This window comes from Rhopalosiphum padi, chromosome 3 (assembly GCF_020882245.1).
Source record: "Rhopalosiphum padi isolate XX-2018 chromosome 3, ASM2088224v1, whole genome shotgun sequence".
Lineage (NCBI taxonomy): Eukaryota > Metazoa > Arthropoda > Insecta > Hemiptera > Aphididae > Rhopalosiphum > Rhopalosiphum padi.
The window spans coordinates 925,653-951,774 of NC_083599.1; the positions used below are offsets into that span (position 1 = coordinate 925,653).

The window sequence follows — 26,122 nt, forward strand, 5'->3', positions numbered from 1 at the left end:
TCAGACGCAAATGGTTTAATTCCAGAAGACAAAATTCTAATTTTCACTGATCATATTTTGCAGCTCAAAAAAGACATGAAATCAAGATTTCAAGATCTACTTGAGTTACAAATCTGTAATTGGATTTTAGATCCATTTTCGTTTGAATCTGTGGAAGATCTCGAACCTCATTTACAAATGGAATTTATCGATCTTAAACACGACTGTGAGGCACAACTTGTTTTTAAGCAGGTCGGTTACGAGCTTGCCTGGATCAAGCTTAAAGACACTTATCCACAACTATGGCAACAAGTTAAATCGTTGCTTCTCTCTTTCCCGTCAACGTATCTAGTTGAAAAAGGATTCAGCGTTGTTGTCCAGCTTTTGACGAAACAAAGAAATCGGTTGGACATTTGCAACAAAGGTGATCTACGTTTAGCTTTGACCAATATCAAACCAGACATCGTTAAATTAGCAGCTACTCATCAGGCTCAAGGCAGTCATTGATAGGTATAATTTGTATATTTTATAATTTTTTTTTTATGGTTCAGTAAATCTTTTTGTATAGTAAATTATTAAATTGTTTTGTTAAGGGGTGTAAAATATAATCATAACTATCTAAAAATAAGAGTTTTTACTTTAATAGTTTAATTAATAATGTTATAATATACTGATGAATAAATAAATATACAAATATATATATATTTATAAGAAGAAAATTTGATTTTGCACGAGGGGGCGTTAGCAATTAGTTATTACGATAAAGGGGGCGCTGAACTAAAAAAGGTTAAGAACCACTGGTCTAAGAGGTCCTATAGATCAAATTATAATGCTCTGTCTGGTGTTGTTAGTAAATAATTTATTTAAAATATTAGAATCGAGATGGGTCGATAATTCGTGACGCTAGATTTGTCCCCAGATTTGAACACAGGGGTGACTGATCTGATTTTAAGGATTGATGGAAAAATTCCATCATCCATTGAACGCCTGAAGAGTAACCATAAAGGAAAACAGAGGACAGATCTGATGTTATACAAAAAGGTCCCAGATAGACCATCAGGGCCAACGGAGTGTACATTTTTTAGTGAAGCTAACCCGTTCTCGACATCATTGATACCAAAGATGCAGTCAGAGAGTAAAGTATGCTGCGCAAATGGAATAACAGGTAGACTACTTGCTGAGGAAGGCACATAGACTGAGTTAAAGTAAGATGAGAAAAGACTGGAGATGGATTCAGGACCAGTGGCACTTAGATCATTGAGGTGAACAGAGTTGGAAATACCATTGCTAGATCTACGCTTACGTACAAAGTCCCAGAATAAACGAGGATTAACTTTAAGCATGTTTTCAGTGTTATCCAGAAATGTTTTATAGCACTTTTTATAATAATACTTATACTGAGCGCGCAGGTTAGAGAACTTGTTATAGTCAACAGGGTTACGTGATGCTTTGTATTTAGCGTGCAATTCTTTCTTGGCAAAAACAATGTTTTTTAGATTTTTAGAGAACCAGGATGGAAATTTAGAGGGTTTGAAACCAACTAAAGGTACAAAACTTGCAACACAGTAAAACACAACTACTGTTGCTAAGGTTTCTAACCAGTTAAACGATGATAAGAAGGCACTAATACGAGGATAACAGGCTTTACGAAAATTATAATATTTATGACATCTATCAATAGAAGGTAAGTCATCTACAAAAGTAAGCATAAAAACTAAGGCTGGGTGGTAAGGATCACAAGGAACCACCCCAGTAACGGATTTCTCTATATTGATCCGAGAATCATTGGAAAAAACTAGATCAAGGAAATTGCCATTGGAGTTGGGTATGTGATTTAGTTGGAAAAAATTATTATATGCGAAAACGTCAGGAACACAGTGGATTGCAGGGCCAGAGGAAGAATAAATTAAGCCAAAATCGTCATTAGACCAGGATAGGTCAGGAAGGTTAAAATCACCAGAGAAAATAAATACGGAACCAGGATTAGCGTCGATAATATATTGAGCAGCAGACATAAAGGACTCATATACCGGGATAGGGCTACTAGGAGTAATGTATACGGAACAAACAATATAAGCAGTATTATTTACATAAAATTTAACGAATAAATATTCAACATTGTTAATGAGTGCAGGTAACAAGTTATGGACCACATCGTTACGAATGGCAACGAGAACTCCTCCTCCTCTACTAAAACTACTGGATTGACTACTTCTATCACACCTAAATACAACATAGTTGTGTAAACCTAATTCCGTGTCTTGGAAGCTATTAGTAAGCCACGTTTCAGTTAAACAAATGAAAATATAATTAAACACAGCAACATTACATTTAAAAAGACAAAGTTTGGTTCTTAGACCTCTACAGTTTTGATAGTAGCCCATGGGTAGCTTCACTCCTTGGCTGATAAGTTTTTCGGGGTGTTTCACAGCACCAGATCTGGAAGTGGGTGGAGCGTACGCCACACTAAGAGAAGGACAGGTAGACGAACATGAAGATATCAGTTTTTTGGAGTGTCGTCTTGAATCATCTCAGGAGCAAGACGACCCCAAAAACGTTTGACCATTACACCATCGGGCCAGAATGCAGGATCGAGGACAATATCCAGCTTATCCGCAGGCAGACGAATATGGAACGAAGAGTATGATGGATGCCTTGTAACCATTTTGCTGATGGTCACGTCTGAGTAACCGTTGAACAATTCAGATTCTAGCAGGGCAGTTGTAACACTTGGATCCAGCCTCGAGACAAAAATATCAACATGCTTACGAACAGGCACTGATGACAGCTTGGAAGATGAGTTTTTTACAAAACCAACAATGAATTTTGATTTTACAGACGAAGATTGACTGGCAGTCAATTGGTTCGTGGGTTGAGTAGAACGATTACCCGTAACCGAGTTCGGGTGTACATCAACTGGCAGTTTAAAGAGTTGAGCATTTGGTATGGGAGTTTGGGCATTAGGTGCCGCATTGAGGTGGTTGAGCTTATCATGTAGCTTAGCGTTACTAAGAGCCACGGATTTGAGCTCCACAACCACGGATTGGAGAATATTAGCAATATTAATTGAGTTTCCATGCGAAGGCGATACAGGATCAGAAGAAGAATCTTTTAAAAACTTAGACAAGTCGTCATTTAGCTTCACACCAGCGGGCAGAGTCTGCGCCACTATATAGTAAACGAGCATGCTTTTAGTCCATTTGTTTAACTCGGAAGAAAGAAGATCATTGTTATGAGTCATTATGTGTTATCGACTAACTGGTGAAAACGTGCGGATAAACAAAGGACAAAATAAGGCGCCTTAACAAAAATAAATAGGCCAAATAATTTGCACCCGGCGTAGACAACAAAGATAGGCGGCGACCTTGGCACGTGCCGGATTCGAATTACGAGATAACCTCCACGGGTCGACGCTGCTTATCGATGCCGATAAGAATTCAACCGTAATTAGGTGATAGTATAAACTTATAATAAATTATTACCTTTCAATGATGCGCACAAATTAATTAACAAATAACTGAAAGTAAAAAAAATTAGAATAAATAGTAATCAGACCGACTCGAAAACGACACCAGTCGAAGCACGCACTTTTCCAGATTTAGTGAACTAAAAAACGCAAAAAAAACGGGTAACTAGTTTCGTAGGAAACTTAAAACAGGCACAGAGCGTTATTTTGCACAGAGCGTACAGCAGCCATATGCAGCCATACTATATAACACAAACATAAAATAATTGAAGCTGCGCATGCGCAACACACAAACGGAGGCAATGATTCTATTAATCTCCGCTACAGCGCTCGTCACTCGACATCCATCGCCGTTGAAGTTAATATTAGAAAAATATTAAATTTTAGTCCGAGATCATTCCTAATTGCTATTATCAGATAATAATTAATATTTATCAAATGATAATATCCTTTTTTTATCACTAAATATTTTGTATCTATTATCTATATTCAATACTCTATAGCTGTGTACCCATTTAGTATTGTACTATTGTAGTTATATCTTATTAAGTTATATGTGAATGAGTTTAGGATTTTAAATAAAAACATTTTTATTTTTGGTAAAATGAATCCCTTGTACGATCCGGTTGTTTTATTACAGGAAACTCCATATAGGCGTTGGAATGCGGTAGATAAAAATGATTTACTTAGGCAAGGTAAATTAACTCCTAATCTTACATGTTTGTCCACTAACAAAATAGGTTCTAAAGTATTAAGTAGATCATTTAATTCTAATGTATATAATGTTTTTTTTACCCATTAATATCATTATTATTAACATATTTTGAAATTAAGAAAAGTCAATTCTTTTACATATTTGTTGTAAGGGGAGTGTGGGGGCGGAGCCCCCCACAGGTTAGCCTGTATTACAACATGATGCCTCCTACAAAATTTAATACCAAAACCGCCACTGGTTATATTATATAAATTTCATAAAATTCCTCTGTATGTCATAATTTTACACGTCCCCTTTGAATAATGAAAAGGTTAACCGAAAGTGGATTATTGCATTGAGGCGAAAAAATTTTGTACCCACTCAATGGAGTCGTATATGTAGTATTCATTTTATTGACAGTTATTATGTAATAGACCAGGTACTACCATTGATTATAAATAGTATAGATAACTGCAATACAAAATACGGAGCGCAGAAACTATTTCCGATAGAGGGCGATAAGGAATTTAATTTATAATAAATTATATTATTTCTAATTGTCGCCGACCGTCGTGTTCCGTCGAGAGCGACTGCGTGTCGTCCCGGCGATCTGTAGCACAACCCTAAACCGGTCTTTTAAATTAGTATTTAATCATAATATTATTATTTTATTTATTTGATTCTAATCATGTTCATAGTTATAGGATGTCAGCGCACTATTTGTTTTCTCTCTGGCCCACGCTCAACGTAGACAAAACACATTTATGCAGTATAATTTTTTCTTATTTTATTTCTTTTTTAAATTTTCAATGCCTAGTTTCAAAATCTATTAAAAATAAATATCATATACCTAGAAAATATTTTTAATTTCGTTTTCATTTACTTACATTATGCTTGATTTAGGCGTTAGGAAAGTAGCGTCCCCATCGCCCAGTACCCTTAATTGGGCGCTGCAATAGCCCCACTCTGGTCTTAAGTGATTGGAGTGGTCTGGCCCTCCAGGTTGGGGGTTGGGCGCTGGGTTAACAACCCAGCCTCGTAAAAAAACTTATGTTCAGGAACCAAACAAAAAGCCTCAGAATAGTGGAGATAAGGAAAACAAAAATGGAAACTGGAAATCGGAAATATCTTTGGGTACATGAAACGTTCGCACATTATACAGCACTGGAGCGGCACATACAGTGACGCAAGAAATAGGGAGATATAAACTTAAAATCGTGGCTATCCAAGAAATTAGATGGCAAGGAACGGGATCCTTGGACATTAATAATCATACCATTTTCTATGGGGACTGCGATGATCGACGACAATTTGGTACGGGTTTCATAGTTCATAAGTCAATGGTACCAAACGTAATGGAATTTAAGACATTTAACCCGAGAATATCACTATTAACAATTAAAGCATACTGGTTTAATCTCACAATTATTAGTGTTCATGCCCCTACTGAGGAAAAGACTCAAGAAGAAAAAGACGACTTCTATGATGAATTAACGAACGTAGTAGATGGGATACCTAATAACAGAATAGTGGTTATATTAGGAGACCTTAATGCAAAAGTTGGAAAAGAATTAATATTTAAACCAACCATTGGCCACCATAGCTTGCATGAAGTATCTAACAATAATGGCCTCAACCTAATCGACTTTGCAACGAGCAAAGGCTTAGTGATCAAGAGCACAATGTTTCCCCATAAAAAGATCAATAAGGGAACACGGAAGTCACCAGATGGGAATCACACAAATCTAATTGACCATGTACTAGTCAATGACAGGTTCAAAAACAGTATTACGGATATCAAAACGATGCGAGGAGCGGACTGTGACTCTGACCACTATTTGGTTAAGGTAAAAATTAAAGCAAGACTGAAGAGAAGGGTGGCAACAAGGCCAACGGTAATAGACAGATATGATATAACTAAGTTCACAGATGAAATTTTCTGTAAACGTTTTAAAAGTGAGATACACAAACGCAGCAGTGAATTAAATATAGATAGTATAGACTCAATAAATAATATGTGGAGGAGGGTACAGGAGACAATAAAAGAAACATCAGCTGAAGTCCTGGGAAAACCAAAAAACCCTAAAAAACCGTGGTTCAATGAGAGGTGTGAGAAAGCTCTAAATCAAAGGAAAAAATTTAGAAATTTGTACCTTAATGACCCTTCCCATGAAGAAAACAAAACAAAGTATAATGAAAGCAGAAAAGAAGCAAGTCGAACCTTTAAGTATGAAAAAAGAGTCTATACGAAAAACATTTTGGAAGAAGCAGAAAAATATCACAATGAACATAATACACGCCAATTATACAAAAAAATTAATACACTAAAGGGAGGTTACAAAAAATATTTGAAAAGTTCCTAGTAAAGGAAGATGGAACACTAATTACTGCACGATCAGATATTGTAGAGAGATGGAAAACGTATTTCGAACATCTGCTTAACTGCAACGACCCCAGAGAAACCTTTACTTGGACAAGGACAGAACCCAACCTAAACGAATGTACAATACCGTCAAAACAAGAAATTGAATTACAAATAAGGCGATTGGAGAACTATAAATCACCTGGTGAGGACGGCATACAAGGTGAAATTATGAAAATGCTAGACGAAGATTCATTAACACATATACATAGGTTACTAACCCACATTTGGGAGCAGGAAGTACTACCAGAAGGTTGGAATGTCGCTGTCGTATGTCCAATCCATAAAAAAGGTGACCAACAAATATGTAATAATTACAGAGGAATTGCCTTATTGAATGTGGTCTACAAGATATTGTCCTATTGCATTTTAGATAGGATTAAACCCATTGCGGAAGAGATACTGGGAGATTATCAAGGTGGTTTTAGGCCCAACAGATCAACAACAGATCAAATCTTCAGCTTAAGACAGATCATAGAAAAATCATGGGAATTCAATAAAAGCATATGTATACTATTTGTAGATTTCAAAAAAGCATACGATTCTGTCCACCGACATAGTCTAATATTAAAAGAGTTTAAGTTCCCAAACAAACTAACAAAATTAATTGAGGCCACTCTGCAAAATACAGAAATCAAAATAAAGGTAGCATCAGAATTGTCAGAACCAGCAACGGTTAGGACAGGTCTAAGACAAGGAGATGCGCTATCACCAATATTGTTCAACCTAATATTAGAAAAGGTAAGAGCAACAAATTGTAACAATGGAATAGTATTGGGAAACTCGAACATAAATATCTTGGCTTATGCGGATGATATAGCGATATTAGGAGATACTGAAGAAACGGTTAAACAAGTATGCAGGAAACTCATCACGATGGCTAGTTTTTTTGTTAAATAACTGTAATTTGGAAATTTTAGTCTTAGAAAGTCGGTTAACCTACAACATTCAATTAAAATATAGACAAAAATGATAAGTGTTTAAAATAGGTGGTTGCGGTGCACCTCTCTGATTAAATTAGAAAAAAATCTTATACCATAAAACGTATATTTTAATGTCATAATTGAAATCTTGTTCTACAATATTTCAACTAACAAAGGTAATAAAATTTATAATTTTAATTGTAAAAAAAATGTAAAAAACAATATCTTCTACCATAAACTATTTTTAATCTACTCAAACATACATTGTTATATTCACTCCCAGTGACAAAAGAAACAAAGTTTTTTTTCTTATCATGAGTTTATAACACTCATGATGAACGAATTTATATCCATTCCATCAACATGTAACCATCCACTAACCTTTTCACTGTTAGCTCGTATGAAATCAATTGTCTAAACGATATCATGTTTTTTAGAGAAAAGTTGAACACGACACCCCGTGCAAAATATTTAGCAATATTCAATTATAATCGAACCTTATAGACTTAAATTAAACAAATGCACATTTACATACTTGAGTTCAGCCGAATTTATCGATTGTGATTCATATAGTTCTTTTTTTGATAATTCATTTTTGCATTTTTCTTTATTATATTTGTCATCAAATGTACTATTATGTATAATAAAAAAAACAATTAAAATTACATAATAATAAGTATGAAAGTTTAATAAATGCATTATTTTAAGCACTAGCAGAATCACTTCCAATATTTTAGGTGTGTTTATTTCATAGCTAATAAAACTGTCTAATTTCTCTTTAGTATTTTTATAAACGTTTTGCAATTGACGACAAGCATTCTGGCTTTCTTTTAAGTCTATCTGCGAGGTCTTTAATTTTCTTTTCATATATCTAAGAGTAGAAACGCTAATCAAATTTGTCTTTCTCATTCTCTCAATAGAAACTTAATCTACCGTATAAAATAAATAACTTATTTAGTAATGCACACGGGCGGCAAACCTTCGAGAAGTGTCGTCTTCTTGATGGCAACCAAAATATCTTCCATTAAGCCGGTCTTCATAGTTTTCAGGTTATAAACGTCTCACAAAGGTTGCCATGTCAATTTTTACATTGTGCTTGCGGCAACTTCCTAGTGTCGCTCTTTTTCCGTATTCTACCCAACGGGGCGATGCAAAGTTTGTTGATCCAGCCATATTGAAAGCATGGTTAAAACCAGCATGGTATCCATACGGAAAAGTTATTACAACTTCTATTTTCTCTTGTGTTATCTAAAACAATTATATAGAAACAATTAGAATAATTTAACAACATTTCGTATTCAAAATCTTCTACCTTGTCAAATGATGATGATGAGTAGGCAACATTTGTGGATATTTAATAGACATTAATTTATGTATAAGATATGCAGACATATTGAAAAATCTTAAGGAAAAAGACCATTAACTACTCCTTTAACGCGCCGTCCATATTCCAGTGGTATTTTTGGATTTTGAATGAAAAGTTTTTTAAAAAAAAAATTATTGATTTTTCAACTTTAAGACAAATAAAATTTATATTTAAAATTGATATGTTTTTATTTATTTATACATGCTCTGTTTAAATTTATACTATTTTTAAGAGCTGGGACTTTAATTTTAAACATAAATAATAATCAAGATATTCGTAAAATAGGTGAATTAATTGGTTTAATTTTTATAATTCTTTTGATATCTTCATGTGTTTCCTTTTTTTTTGTTGTTTTCTTTTGAATATTTTTTAATAATAAATTAAAATTTTTTTTTTTAAATTTTTTATTCTATTCGTGTAATTCATAATTTAATAAAATTATATAATAATTGTTAAATTCGAAAGAAAGATTTTAATTATTTATTAGAACAATATTGAATAGATTTGCTATAATCTAGATAGTATAATATAGATATATAGATTTGCTATATATTACTTCACAATGAGAGAAATGTTCTCCTCCAAGCTACTGTCAAGACGTACAAAAGAGCGCCTGTACTGTACATACATGCGTCCCGTAGTCACGTATGCATGTGAGACATGGTCTAGCACCCAGGGGGATGAAGAAAAACTACAAAACTTTGAGAGGAAAATATTAAGAAAAATCTATGGACCAGTATACAACAATGAATTGGAAAGATTTGAAAGAAGGAAAAATGAAAATCTGCAACAACTATACAATAAACCGAGTATAAGACACTTCTTAATCAGAAAAAGGCTGGAATGGGCTGGCCATGTCTGGCGAGCCGAATTTTTTTTAATAATATTATTATTAAGGGGGCTGGAGCAACCATATTTTTTCATACATTTAGCTCAATAAGCGAAAGTAAATTAAACATACTTCCAGTAGCTCAATTTAAATTTTGAAAACTAACTTTGGTTTGTCTTTCTCTTTTCTAAGTTTGCTCGGAAGTGGAATCTTTTATTTTTCATTTTGTCGCTATCTACAACTAAGTCAAGTATAATTTTTTTTTGAAAAAAATATAAACTTACTATACGTCATATTATATTAACTAAAAATAAAGTCGTAAATCTACTTCCGAGCAAACCTAGAAAATAGACTGGCGAATTCAATCATGTTTTCAAAATTAATACAAGTCAATCGAAACTAGGTGAATTTTTATTTCTCTTTTGATACTGTTTGCATCCAATTTCTGCCCTACAACCGGAGCAAAAATATTTTTCTTCGTGTTCATTGACTTGTGCATGCGCGTATGGGCGTTAGAACATTTCTAAGAATCTTAGTAGCCAATACCCGTATCTGAACGATTATAATTCAATTAGAGCTAACGACTACGGAAATGAAATGATATTTGATAATGTATTGTAATTGAAAAGTATAAAATATATGGTAATAAGTAAATTTATGTTACGACAAAATAAAATAGAATATTAGTCTACTCAGTCACTAGTTTCATACTACATCTAGACATCTAGACTAATAACTATTCAACCAGTGAAGTTTAATTTTTTTGTCAGTGATTATATAATTTTAAATTTTAAAATGAATGAAAATTGGCGTTTTGGTAAAAAAGCACATCTCAAGCTATGTGCACCACGGAAAAAACCTAATTTGGCTAACTTAAAACGTAAAAAACGCGAAAATCATGAAAAAAATGAAGAGGTAATTAATTATAATGTACAATATATTAATATTCAATTTTTTACGAACTAACGGTAAGTATAAATAATATATGAGATTATAAATTATAATTTTATTTTACTTTTATTAGTTATCAATATGTAAATTTAATATTTTTACATATAGCTAATTATTAGTATAAATACCTATACAATTTTTTTTTAATTTTATACTTATATATATATTAAATACATTCTATAATTTTTTTTTATTTAAAAGAATGAACACCTAAATGATTCTTCGTCATCAGTTTCGATTTTCCCTGAATTTAAAACTCCGAAAAATGATCGAGAAGTAAGTGGTGAAGTAAGCAATAATTTAACATTACCTTCATCGTCTTACGGCGATGAAAGTGATCCGTGGAAAAATTTAGAAGGGCGAAGAATTGTTAACATGCGACATATTTTTAATTCAATTCAATTAATAAATCACAAAGGATATGAATGTTCATGTCGGGATTTAGAGTTTTTAAAGGAAGGAAGAAAAGGATTTATTAGTACATTTTACTTCGCATGTAAAATATGTGGCATAAAGGTTATAATTGACAGTGAAAAAGATGACAATGATATAAATATTAACATGGCCATAGTTTCGTCAATAGTCAATATTGGGCAAGGTTATTCTCAACTGGAAGAGTTAACTGCTACGTTGAATATGCCGAATATGTCAAATCGAATGTACCAAGAAACGCATACCAATATTTTTAATCATTTCAATGACATTGCTTGGAAAGAAATGTTATTGGCTGGTAAGGAGGAGGCTAAATTAGCGATTGAAAATGGAGAAGTCGATTATCTAGGTAGACCAAAGATAGCTGTTATTGCTGATGGAGCATGGAGTAAACGATCATACCGTACTAAATATAATGCTTTATCCGGAGTTGTAAGTACTAATAGTACCTATATCTATACCTTTTTTTGAATAATAAATTACGAGTAATAACTTGTATGTTATTGGTTTATCTAAGATAGGTATACCAAATAATTATTAATATAATTTTAAATTAATTTGAACCAGGCTTGTATAATTGGAGCTAGGACAAAAAAAATGTTGTTTTGTGGAGTTCGCAATAAATATTGTTGCATATGTCAAGTGGCGGAGAAAAAAGAATCATTACAGATAACTGACCATTTATGTTTTAAAAATTGGAGTGCTCCTTCTACTGCAATGGAAGCTGATATTATAGTAGAGGTATTTAAACAAAGTGTGTCAATGCATAATCTAATATATTCACAGTTAATTGGTAAGAAAAATAAGTTGAATTAGTTTAATTTAATAGTTATTATAGTGTTATTACCTACTGATTTTTTTTTAATTGTACGTGTACCTATTATAATTTAAAAAATATATAAATAGGCACAATTTTAGATTCAAAATAGACTGATAAATGCATTGAATTTACTTTTTTTTCTTCAAAATAATAGGGGGGGATAAAAAAAAATTGGTAGGTAGAGAAAAACGATTTTTTTTACGTCAAATCAGTTTTGACAAAATTATTTTTATTAGTATACCTAAGTACCTAATATGCATTTTATTTATGCTTATTTATTAATATTTTTACATTATTTAGGAGACGGTGATAGCAGTGTAATGAAGCGATTAAGAATAGAAAAACCATATGGTCCGAATTTCGTAATAAAAAAGATTGAATGTACCAATCACTTATTGCGAAATTATATAAATCGAATGAGGGATATAAGTATTAAAAGAAAAAACGATAAAGGTGATGTTATACCAGGCTGCTATCGTAAAGCTGTTCAAGATAGATTACTTAGGTAATATGCATATTTTTATTTTTTATTTATTTTTATTATATTGTGCATATGTTAGTAACTATACCTATAGACTTTAGTGTAGGTACCTACTATAATAGGTTAATATTATTACATTTTTACTTCATAATTAAATTTACTTATAGGCTTCGATATGCAGTGACAGAAGCAATCAAGTATAGAAAACAACATATTAGTGATAAACCATATGAGGAAATATTAACTCTTTTAAAAAGTGATTTGACAAATGGACCATTTCATGTATTTGGAGATCACAGTTATTGTAAATCCTATTTTTGTAAGGGGAGTAAAGAAGGTAAGATAGTACATTATAGTTTCGACGATTTAAAAATATTTAAATTTATTTACGTATAGTACCGTTTCCTCATATTTATGAATATAATATAACATATATGTGTGTGTGTGTTAAAGGAGAAGAAAACCTAGTTCCGGCACTTTCAAGTCTAGGTGTTTGGGATGACATAACCAAAGCTCGAAATCTTATGTCTTACCACGCAGAAAGCTTGTTACTTAATCACAACAACAATGCAGCTGAACTATACAATTCAATATTGACTAAATTTATAGGAGGAAAACGGGTAAACTTTTCGTTAAAAGGTTCATATCAACTTAGGTGTAATGCTGCAGTTATGGCTTATAATGCTGGATCAAATCGTTTGTCATTATTTAATAAGCACGTTACAAATAAAAGCCCAGGGAAATATACTAAAATGTTTATAAAAAAATATCAAAAAACAGCAAACGCCCGTAAAATACGACGTCAACTTTTTTCTGCGATACCTAAAAATAAGTCTAAAATTTCTTACGTTGGACCCGACGAAAACTATGGGAACGTTTCGAATAGTTTAACACACTTAACAATTGAAAAAAAAGAAAAATTAAAAAATGATTTTTTAAAAAAGCTACAACTAGATAAAAATGAAATTCGTGATCTAGAAAAAAGAACAGTAAGACAAAACCAATGTGAAGAATGGCATTTAGAAAGAAAAAAAAGGTTTGTTTTAATTATTTTATTATATAAAACCATATTTGTATTTGTTGTTACATAACTGCAGCGTATTTCTTTAAACTTAAATAGGTTAACAGCGTCTGTATTCGGTAAAATATGTAAACTGCGTGAATCCACTTCCCGAGACAAAGTCGCCAAGGAATTGTTGTTTGGGACTTTTACCGGTAATGCTGCCACCCGGTATGGAATCCAGTACGAAGACATGGCCAAAGAACAGTTACAAAAAGTTATAGGGAAAAATATAAAAAATGCAGGCCTTATAGTAGATCATGGTCTATCATTTTTGGCAGCATCTCCTGATGGTCTTGTGGACAATAATTCTTTAGTTGAAATTAAGTGTCCAGCATCAGCGAAAAGTATGAGTCCAGAAGACGGAATTTCTATGAAAAAAATAAAATGTTGTGAAATAAAAGATGGACAGCTGCATCTCAAACGTAATCACAACTACTATTACCAAGTACAAGGGCAATTGCACATTTCAAATAAATTATATTGATATTTTTGTATTTGGACGCCTAAAGGTTTGTGGATACCTATATTTTATATTTTTATGTATACTCATTATATGGTTTATAATTTATTATGTATATTTATTATTTATATAGGTTTGATGATGGAAAAAATAAAACGTGACGACAGCTTTTGGGAAAACAAAATGAAAATGAAATTAAAAACATTTTATTTAGAAAACATGTTGCCTCAAATACTTGCTGAAGGAATTAATTAATATTATAAATATATAAAAAATAAAATATTATAATTATACCTAATACGAATTACGAGTGTTCAGTTTTTTTTTAATATTATTATTGTTGTTTGTTAAATGATTTGGGATCAATAATAATAATAAATACAGCAAAGTAATATAGTTATCAATAGTTACTAAATTTTATATTATGTAAATTAAGTTTTTTATGATACGGGTACGACGCGACCATATAATATTATTATTATTATGAATGAATATTTATTATTTATAGTAGTTGTATAGAAAAATAATAATACACCTTTTTCCGATGAAATCTCGTGCGGCATGGTTTATTTTGATTATTATCGTTAATCTGAGAATTCAAATTTTGTCGCGATAATGCGATAACGGATTACACACACTAATGTTCGTTTACTTCTCACACATTGATACAGCCAAAATGTTCATGTAATATGAAAAGCCTAAATACTACTCCTTAAAATATGGTATGCTTCATCTCCCTTAACAGTAACAAACCTCTATTTTGGTTTCAATTAAAAATAAAAAAAAATCTATTATTAAGTCGAAATTAATATGTAATTTATTACTTCTTATTTAAAATAAATTATAAAATAATTTTTAAAAGCTAATTAAATGTTATAAATTTTAACTATTATCCTTTAAATTTTTCAATGTAGTATATCAAACTAAAATGAATAGAATAGCTTAAGACGATGGTGTCGATATTTAAAATATAATATATCTTATTGTTGCATTCATATTATAAATTATAATTTAGTAAAATTATTGAGTTTGCGACTCTAGTTGCATTACCGCGCAAACAAAATTTTACGAAATTGACTAATAGTTTTATTTACTAGAAAAAACTAGAAAGTATATTAAAATACTATAATCACACCAGTGTCATAAACACAAAAAACACTTAAGGTTAACATACGCCACTGTTTCGACTTCGGCACTATAACGTCACATGCATATTTTCAAATGCTTGTATCTCATTGAATAATTAGTGTTTAAGTACGAGACAAATACCATATTTCTTAAATAATTACATACTTTATAAATCTAAGCAAACTTGATTTATGTGTAGTGATGTTCTTTAAGAATATTTAAACATTTGTTTTATTATAATTAGTCACCATACATTTCAATAAGCTTATAACTTAAACTGATTAAAAATAAAAATGGATCATATCCAATAACAGTTTTAATTATATCAATGGGATAAAAAAATTAAATAAATTAAGAATACACATTAAATCATGATGAAAATGATAATTTCAAATTTGAAGTCTTAGACAGGTACGAATAATTTATTAAGAAACTTATATTTAATTTTCAAGCATCTTGAACCAAATGAATATTATCAAATTTAAAAAAAAAATCAAAAATTCTAAAGTTTATCAAAGTTCAAAACGAAAATATTAAAAAAAATATTTCATGTTGGAAATTTTAACATAAATATTTTGTAAACATTTTAAGTATTTATTCGTTATTCGTTTTGAGTTATATTTAAAAAAGAGAATCGATTTTGTCAAATACTAGTTTTAGATTTTTACATTGAAAAGTAATGAAAATAACTATCATGTCCCCAAGAGGGTAGATACTCACGATTTGAGTACCTAAATAGGTAGACGAACCTTTTTGATTCGTGTTACTTTTTCATCTACAGTTAATTATTGTAAGTAGCTCATAAAGTGATATTGCCATAATAATTAATAAAGTTATGCCAGGTTAAATAAAAAATTGAAATTTAATTTTAAAAATATGATAATAAAACTATAAGTCATAATCAATCACATTAGTAGTTAGTTGTTCTTTGTGTTGATATTACGTTAATGATAAATATTTAATTATTATTATTTTTTATAAAATATCAAGATTAAAAATTATTTTGAAAACCACTGTAAATCTAAAAAAAATGTTTAGTGTAAGGTAACACAAATGCGTCCAGGACGCAATCCACCTGTTTTGGTACGCAATTCATGTGCACCGCCCTAAGAAATCGTCGGCTATTGAGACATGTCCGTTAGGCGAGGTTTATTAAATTTTTTTTCACGCAATACGATATCCTATAATAAGTCGCTTACTTCTAAAAACAATGATCGAACGTAAATGTAACAAATCGTATACACGAAGTTAACTATTACTCGTCTACATCAATTCTTAAGTTATATACTAGTGATTTAAATATTTTTTTTAATATACATAAATTTATCGGGCAAACTCGTATCGACGAAACAGGATCAATATCTTCAGATCAATTTAATTCAGCTTCTTTGGACACACTTCTATATACAACATTATACGATATACATTAAAACTTACTATAACATTATATTTTACTATGCGCCTATGCGGAGAGATACCTACTATAGTCACGCCCGCCAATGGATACAATAGAATAATTGTGCAGGACGCTCCCGCGTGGCTCGTTTACCTACAATATTGTATCCCGTGTCATGTAGGTATATTCAGACAATTGTATTTATCTTGCCTATAAGCTAACCGTCGATTTTCTTTATCTTATTCGTTTTGCTGTTTCTACACTCCTTGGTCATAACGCACGAAGTTCCAGTGTACCGCAATCGCCACTACTGACAACCAACAGACATTCATTTCACGCGTAGCTACAGTACCTAACGTATCTCCGATAATAGAACCTCGTGCATCTCATCCGACCAGTGGCGGACTGGCAAGGGATGCCGGGATGCGATTGCATCCCGGGCCCTAACTTAGCAGGGCCTCACGGCCCCCATGTACACTTACAAAAATAATTTAAATAAAATGCTTTTAAAAATTATTTGTCAGTGTAACGGGTCCAAAATAACGTTATTAATAATTATCATTATTTTTACTATTACTGCTGGTTACAAGTCATATATTATGTAATGATCACTGCTGTAGTACCATGAACAATATGTTGCGCTGTCTCGATATGGAGCGATAAGGAATTCGGTCTATAATAAAACGAAAATGAATAAACTTTATTTTATTTTTGGAGTTCTCTCTGAACAATAATGAAATAATAATATCATGTAAATATAACACTATCGACTATCGTGTTTTATTTACTACTATAGCTGCTGTTTGATTATTTTTAGTTTGTGTAAAACTAGAGCGTACGTAACATACGTCTTAGTCGTCTTACACATTTCATATATTTTATTGAATAGTGAACCATTAAACTAATGCAACTGGAATCCTGATTTTCAAAAAGGTAAATTAATTTAATATTTTTATGTATATTTAGACTCATATAAAAAATGAAGCACGATTTATAATTGTGAATTGTATTTCTTTATTTTGAAACTGGTAAAACACAAGAATAAGAAGTTTAAAAAATAATAATAGTGTTTTCAATTTTGTATATGATAGGTATTATTAATTAATTCCTTTCCTTTCCATTTTTGTTGTATATTTGGTTGTTTTTACTGCATATTTTTAATGTATATTTTATGATATTTATTTATAGAGAAATATTTTAATTTTTAACCCACTAATACTAAATTCATTTGAAAATATCCACCCAATAAACATTTTATTTTAATTTTATTTTTATGCTAAATTAATTAATAAATATTAAATTATTTTAGTAGAAAAATTGTTATTATTATATAATAACATTAAAAAAAATTGTATTGCATTAAATTCATCAATTACTAATAGATAATTTATATTATCGTCGAAAAAATTTTTACCGAATTGTACCATTGAAATAGGATTTAAGATATTGATATAAAACGACTCTTGCATGAATATTAAATTTTATGCATAGGTACTTGTAATTTGTAAAAAAAATTCAAAATACTTTAGAAAATAGAAATTATTGATAAGTATACAATTTGTTATGATCTTTTGGTGGTGCAATTGCTATAATATTGCTATATTTGCATCACCCAATTTACGCCACTGTTCGCTATTATATTTATATATTATTTCTCTACTTATTTTACTTACACGATATATTTTTAATTTTTTCTATAGATCAGAATTATTTATAAATTATATAAATTTTATTACAATTTAACTAAAAATTCTTCATTTTTAACACAAAATGTCCAAAAACCAAGATCGTTATAAACATAAATCCGGGTGCGAAAAAAGAAAACGAATCTTAGAACATGAACTACAGAAGGCAGGAAATAATCCTAAACAAACAAAACTAACTGCTCTTTTTAAAACATCAACTTCTGAAGTAGAAACTAAAACTACACCCGCGAATCAGATTAATTTAGAAAAATCGAATAATTCTGAAAGTATTGAATGTTTCCAAAATATAGAAAATCTGATTCGTAGTCATGATGATCCTATAAGTCAACCATCTGACCATCATAAAATATCTCATTATAGTATTGATAATGAAACTAAATTCGATGATGATTCTGACTCTGATAATAGTAACTCAAATTTCACTTCTAGGAAAAACTGTACTTTGACTACAATGAATGCCAATTTGGGTTTATTTATTGCTCCGAATGAAAATGAAACTTTAGTAGTTAAAATGGATTTTATTAAAAAACACCCAGTCCAACTAACACTGGATTTACATAATTTGCCATTTTGATATCTCAAGAGTATATTTTCGATCTATTAATGATGGTACAGAACATAAGGTTCATCGAAAGTGGTTATCATTTGATAATGTTTCATCAAAAATATATTGTTCAGTTAGCATGACATTTGGAAAAAATCGAGACAGTGTTTTTGTAAAAGGAATAGACATAAATTTAAAGTCTTTATATATTAAAATAAATAAGCATGAAGAATCTAATGTTCACAATGAAGCTGTCAGTACGTATCTGAGATTAGATTCTGGAAAATCAGTTAGAGCATTAATTCATATTCAGAGGTCAAAAGAAGTTCAAGAAAATCGTCACGTTATGTTAAGAATAATTGATAACATTCTTACATCAGCTAAACAGGATATAGCTTTTAGAGGCCATAGTTTTGAATCTGCGTATAATTTACAACAGTCAGAAAATTTGATACAAAACCAAGGCAATTTTCTTGCGCTTATAAAACTTGTTGCTAAGTACGATTCAATTTTATTAAATCATGTACAAAAGTCTAGTCTAAAAAGCAAATCATTATGAAATAATAAAATCACATAATGAAAAAGCAAATAGTATTAGCAAAAAATCAGGAAGAGGCTCGTTATTAACGTTTTTATCAAAAACTACTGTCAATAAAATTGTTATTATTATAGGCAACTTAATTACAGCATCCATTGCGGAAGATGTTATCGCAGTAAAAGCCTTTTCGCTCGAAGTTGATTCAACGCAAGATATTTCTGTAACAGATCAACTCAGTATATGTGTCCGATATGTTTTAAATGGTGAAATTTATGAAAGACTTATTAAAATGTGTGCTCAGCATGATAGTACTGGTAAAGCTCAATACGATTTAATAAAGACAGAGTTAAATTCTTTGGGAATTGATTTAAAAATTTGATAAGTAATTCATTTGACGGGGCAGCAAACATGAGCGGACAATATAAAGGACTTCAAAATATTTTAAAGGAAGATGCTCCCAAGTCTATTTATACACATTGTCATGCTCACGTTCTTAATTTAGTAATAAGTGATACAACTTTGAGTGTTTTGAATGCTCAAAATTTATTTAATATTCTTCAAAAAACGGCAGTATTTTTTTCATACTCTTACAAAAGATCTGATCTTTGGAAACGTATAGTAAGTTTTCAAGATGGAAATGAAAAACTACGTCGCTTGAAAAAAATTGGAACAACCAGATGGAATAGTAAACATCATGCTCTCCAAGCGATATTTCATACAACTTCGACGCCAAATAACGACCGTTATTGATACATTAACTTGATTGAAGCACTTCATTTGTTAGGATATCACGAGGCTGTCAATTCTAATACAGCTTCTGACGCCCGTAATCTATTAGAAAAATGGACCAATTTTGAAATTATATTAAGAAGTTTCACTTTTCTTCATATATTTGAAGCATCAACGCCAGTTTCAGCATACCTACAAACTAAAAATCTTGATTATATAGCTGCACGGAATCATATATCATCACTTCAAGAAAAAATGGACAAACTCGCAACTAACTTCGCTGGAATTTACCAAAAAGTAAAAGATTTTATTACCATAGCAAAAGCAAAAACAGAATGCTTTGAGCATGTCAACTTGAATGATGAATTACCGGATCATAGGCCTAGAAAAAAAAACGAATGGACGGTGAATTAGCAATTGATTAATTGCCTACTCTTAGTCCAGTTACCAATTATAAGGTAACTACTACTTTTATTCCCATCATGGATCAAATTAAATCAACTATTCAAAGAAGGTTTTCCAAATGTGAAGATTAAATGAAATCGTTGGCCTATCTAGATCCTAAGCGTTTTGTGGATATTAACCGTGGTGTACTACTCATAGATGGAGACAACTATCTCTTGAAACGTCTCACAAATCTTGCAAATGTTAATCATGAAAATTTAATCATAGAATTAAAAGACTTTGCGGCATCTTATGAATCTCTATACCTAACAATAAATGCAGATTTTAAAAAAGAAAAATTACATGAAGCGAAGAATCCGTCTGAAAATGATGAAGATCTGAACAACCAAGATGAAGAAGACGATTTTAATTCAAGCAATTCAGGTAAATATATAGAAGTTTCAAATAGTTTACTTATGTCTATAACATATACTTAGGTCTTAAATAACTCATAAAAACTTGTATTTTTATTTTCAGAGAATGAGTGCAAATATTGTCTTCCATGTGTATTTCGTCTAAATATAATTTTCATTTTTCAGCTTACACTAATTTATATTTAACTTACAAATTAATATTAACACTTGCTTGTACTCAAGTAAATTGCGAACGCAGTTTCTCAAAACTAAAAATTATTAAAACACGTTTACGAGCTTCATTAGGACAAGAACTTTTGGAAGCTTTACTACTTATAAGTATTGAAAAAGATAAAATTCCCAATTCTGAAAAAATTATAAACGAGTTTGGTAAGAGTTCAAATTTACTTTCAACAAAATTTTTATTTTGATTGATATTTTTTTTTGCAGTAGATTTAATACAAAAATTATGATTTTAAGAAAAAATGTTATTTTTATAAATATTTTATTAATGATTAAATTCTTTGTTGAAGAAGTAATTAATGACTTAATTAAGAGGAAAAAACACTTTGAATTTGTTAAGTTAAGTATAAAGTACGTATTTATTTGTATATTTTATCTCTTAAATATTATTTTTATTGAGTTATTTAAAATTTATTAAAGTATTTAAATATATATTTTATGTATTTTATGAGTATACTATTAAACTAAATTTTTCTCCCTCTTCTGTTCTTTCAGTAAAATCTTTCAAATTACTTTCCTGATCCAGGATTCCCTTGGTTTATTATTTTTAATAAGAGCTATGTGTGTTAATAAAGATAAATAGGTACAAAAAATAACATAAGAAATTGAAGCATAATACATATTTTAAGAAGATAAAGTCCTCCTCATAAAATATTTTCTACCAATAGTTCAGACCCCTTACATAGAGCGCATCCCGGGCCCTTAATGTCCCAGTCCGCCACTGCATCCGACTCTGCACTCATCGCCCACTTAACGGTAATAATTATTACATTAATATTTTTTTTATTTTGTTTTTAATAAGAACTACAATATTATTAACATTGATTGTCGTTAACAGTTTAGTCAAACATAAACTATGGGTTTTTGGAAATGTTATCCAGATAAATCTAAAATTCCGCAAAAAGACCGCGAAAACGTTCCCGATTGCGTGCTATTCCACTAAATTGTCGATGGGTAATACAATTTAATAATAATGCGATGAATAATAATAATAATAAGTTATTATAGCTAGTTTATCTTAATTTTTGGCCATGTTTTTTTTAAATAAATAGGATTCTATTATAAACTAGTTTTGTTTTTTTTTTTTTTTGTTATTTATTATGCTTTAAAATCCGAGCTCTTATTAATAATAACTATTAATAAACACTAATAAGTTAGTAATAACTAGGGCCCGGAAGTTCATGCATTTGCATGTTTGACTAAAAAATTGCTAGATCAGCTACAAATTTGAATTATACTTAAACAAATCCAAATACAAAATTTTATTTTGCATATAATTGCATATTTTGAGGTTTTTTTATTTATTCACATATTTTACAACTTTTTTGATATTAACTGCATATTAGAGTCAAATGTTATGTAATTCACAAAATAAATTACTTCTGAATGTCCTATTGATAAAAAAATAAAACAATACCAAATTATTTATAGTTGTATTGGCGGCGCGGCGCACGGCGGCGGCCCGATAACGGGTATTCCACAATATATTTTCAATTAAATATATTTATTTTTAGAAAAGTGCTGATATTTTCTGTTATTGGGATTATTACAATAACACGATTATAGAATGCAGTCAGTTCGTTATTTCTCGTTGGTTGGTATTGTTTGACGTCTTCCGTAGTTCCGCGAGTGAATATCGAGTGTCCGCCTTTTTAGATTAACTTGTGTTAAAATGCCGAAAGTAAAAACATCAGTTACCGTTAGAGGTAAAAATTACGTTACTGAATTCGGTGAACATATTTTCGCGTTCGATGAGAGTGTTTTATTTTGCAAGATATGCGAAGTCAAGGTAAAGTGCGAATAACGTTTCAGTGTCACTCAGCACTTAAGTACTGAGAAACATATAAGAGCCTCTAATCGTCAAAATAAAAATGCCACACAACAGCTAATTACTACTCCAACACGAAAATCTGACTTTTTTAAGGATTTATGTGAAGCATTCTTAAAATCAAATATTCCATTAGAAAAATTAGGAAATCCTCATCTACGTTTATTCCTTGAAAAGTACATAAATAAAGATATACCATCTGTATCTACACTGAGAAAAACATATGTCAATGATTGCTACGAAGATACGATGAATGAAATAAGAAATCAAATACTTAATAAAAAAATCTGGGTGTCTATAGATGAGACAACAGATACAGAAGGACGTTATGTGGCAAATGTGATAATTGGAACCTTACTAACCGACGGACCAGGTAAAATTTTTTTAATTGCTTCGGAAGTATTAGAAAAAGCCAACCACACGACAATAAGTAAATTATTTGATAGAACCCTTTTTTCTTTGTGGCCAAATGGAATTAACCATGACGATGTTATTTTATTTGTGACCGATGCAGCACCATATATGGTGAAAGCTGCAAAATCTATTCAAGCATTCTATTCTAAAATGGTACATATAACCTGCCTCGCCCATGGTTTGCATCGTGTATGCGAGAAAATTCGTGCAGAATTTCCAAAAGTTGACGAACTTATTTTGAATATGAAAAAAGTGTTCTTAAAGGCGCCAGCTCGCGTTGAATTGTTCCGAAGAGAAGCCCCAGAAACACCATTGCCTCCTTCTCCTATCATTACGCGTTGGGGAACCTGGTTAAAAGCCGCAATGTACTATTGTGAGAATTTTAAAGCAATTAAAAAAGTCGTACATTTATTAGATGCTGATGATGCGCTAGCCATTGGAAAAGTTAAAAAAATTATGTCAGAAACAGATTTAGAATCTAATTTAGCTTTTATTTATACAAATTATGGATTTCTAACTACGGCTATTACATGTTTAGAAACTCAGGGAACTCTTTTAACTGACGCAATAAAAACAGTGGAGAATGTAGAAAATAAATTAAATACAATAAAATGTTCCAAAGGCATTACAATTTATAAAAAATTTGAAGAAGTTATTGCAAAGAATCTAGGCTTCAAAATACTAACCAAAATTTCAAAAGTTATGCTGGGAGAAGAAATCACAATGGATAATTTACCTGAAGATATTTCTTGTGATGATCTACTATATTTCAAATACGCACCAATTTCTTCGGTTGACGTGGAGCGGAGCTTTTCGGTATACAAAAATATGTTGGCAGACAACCGGCGGTCATTTAAATTTGAAAATTTATCAAAGTCGTTGATTGTAAATTGCAATATTTAAAAATGTATATTAATTAATAATATTTTTAATTACCTGTCAAAGAAATTTGAATAAAAATCGTAGTAGTATAATAATGTTTTTTTCCTTATATTTATAAATTTAAAAAAATAAGGGCATATTTAAGCGCATATATCACGATTTTTAAGCGCATAAGTGCATGCATATTTCGGTAGTTTTTAGTGCATGAACTTCCGGGCCCTAGTAATAACTAATAACAATCTGTATGTATATAGATAATTATAATTATATTTATTATATTACTATATTAAATCTATATTTTTTTTTTACTAAAATAACTTATTTGACATTATTTAATTTTAATTTATTTATTAACAAATGATATCTTAATTTTAAATAAATAATAACTATAATTTTTTTGGATTATTTTTTAATTACATATTTATTTATTAAGGTTTTAAGTTAAATTAAACTATTAATCTTCAAAATTAAAAATATTTGTTTTCAACCTCAATTAAATAATTAATACCATTAAATTTGCAATTTAATATGATATAAGTTGAATATAGAGTTAATGGTAAAAATATTTTTAAATAAACATAAAGCTGGATTTAAAATTGATAACCAATTATCAGCCATTTTATCTTTTAACTAATCATAAAAATATTGGGGGAGGTGATGCTATACCTTCTCGAGATCTCCCCTGTGAGTAGTGTATTCCTGGTCTGCTTTCCTGAATCTCTCAAAGATTTTTCCACGGATCAAACAATGAATACACGAAACCAAATAGCATCGAAACGACAGCCAAACATCCACGGATCTCCTGGCTCATTCGACAAAAACAGTCCTTTTAAGGACTACCTCACTGACGCACGTGATCATCGCGTAAATACCATAAAAAATAAAATACCCTTCAAAAAATATAAAAAATCAAAAACACAAAAAAAGAAATCATACATACATATGGACGAACACCAATACCCTAGTAAAAAAGAGTCACAAAGAACAATACGAGTAGCGCACTTAAATGTAGAAGGATTAACGAGAGCCAAGTCCGACATTATAAGCAGGATATTTAAAGACACAGATGTACTGACATTGCAAGAAACTCACGTACCGGAAAATGAGACAAGACGCCTGAATATACCTGGTTTTAATATGATAGACTATAAAGGACACGCAAAACATGGATTGGCTACATATATTAACCAAAACTATAAAGAACAACATATAAATCCTGTTGAGGGTAACGCACACACAATTGGCGTATCTCTAGGAAATCTGTTAATATACAACGTCTACAAACCACCCTCAGAAAGATGGTCCAACAATGTACTCCCAGTCCGACAAGACGTCCCCTCAATTTACATAGGAGACTTCAACTCACATAGTACTGAATGGGGCTACTCTAGAGATAACGAAGATGGGGGAAAACTCATCAGCTGGGCCACACTCCATCGCTTACACCTAGTGTACGACGCTAAGCAGGGGGGAACTTTTAAATCAGGCCGCTGGGGGACGACCACATCACCTGATCTATGCTTTACGTCAAGAGACAAGGATGACCAACCCATAAGAGTATCACGTTCAATCATACCACACTTCCCCAAAAGCCAACACCAAGTTAAAACCAGTTATTATAGACATAGGAGTAAATCTCCCAAGGATCAACAAACCCGAAATGCCCCGGTGGAATCTACGAAAAGCTGTATGGCCAAATTTCACTAAATACATGGAGGAGAACATAAATCGCATTCCCCCCATTCCAGAAAATTATCTAAGATTTGTTAAGCTTATTAAAAAAGCCGCTTCACTGGCTATACCAAGAGGGCATAGACAGAATTACATCCTATGTTGGAGCAAAGAGTGCGACTCCCTACTACGTGAATACGATGAAAACGGAAATGAAGTAACTGCCAACCGATTGATAGCTCTTCTGGATGAAGAGAGAAGAAACAGATGGAAAACTGCAATGGGAGAAATGGATTATACGCATTCAAGTAGGAAAAGTTGGTCACTCTTGAGAAAGCTTGGTGCAGCACAGCCAACAAG

At 30.9% G+C, this 26,122-nt stretch overlaps 2 protein-coding genes and 1 pseudogene across 3 annotated transcripts in view; 2 read left to right on the forward strand and 1 right to left on the reverse strand.

Annotated features, from left to right (window-relative positions):
• The window catches only part of LOC132927362 (histone deacetylase HDAC1-like), a 46,518-nt gene that overhangs the window by 14,234 nt on the left and 6,162 nt on the right, over nt 1-26,122 (reverse strand). Inside the window, exons 1-2 of one of the 2 annotated variants that reach the window (XM_060991871.1) lie at nt 8,797-8,901; nt 8,464-8,732 (exon numbers count right to left, since the gene is read on the reverse strand). In XM_060991871.1, coding sequence (XP_060847854.1) covers nt 8,464-8,524 — 61 coding nt within the window. In that variant the 5' untranslated portion in view covers nt 8,525-8,732; nt 8,797-8,901. Of the gene's footprint in view, nt 1-8,463; nt 8,733-8,796; nt 8,902-26,122 lie in introns of those variants that run through there. The other variant, XM_060991870.1, reaches the window with a different exon arrangement.
• On the forward strand, nt 12,203-14,141 carry LOC132923937 (uncharacterized; annotated as a pseudogene).
• Nucleotides 22,175-24,314, forward strand: LOC132926533 (uncharacterized). Its single transcript, XM_060990891.1, has one exon. The coding sequence runs from the start codon at nt 23,045-23,047 to the stop codon at nt 24,110-24,112; it is 1,068 nt and encodes a 355-aa protein (XP_060846874.1). The 5' UTR covers nt 22,175-23,044; the 3' UTR covers nt 24,113-24,314.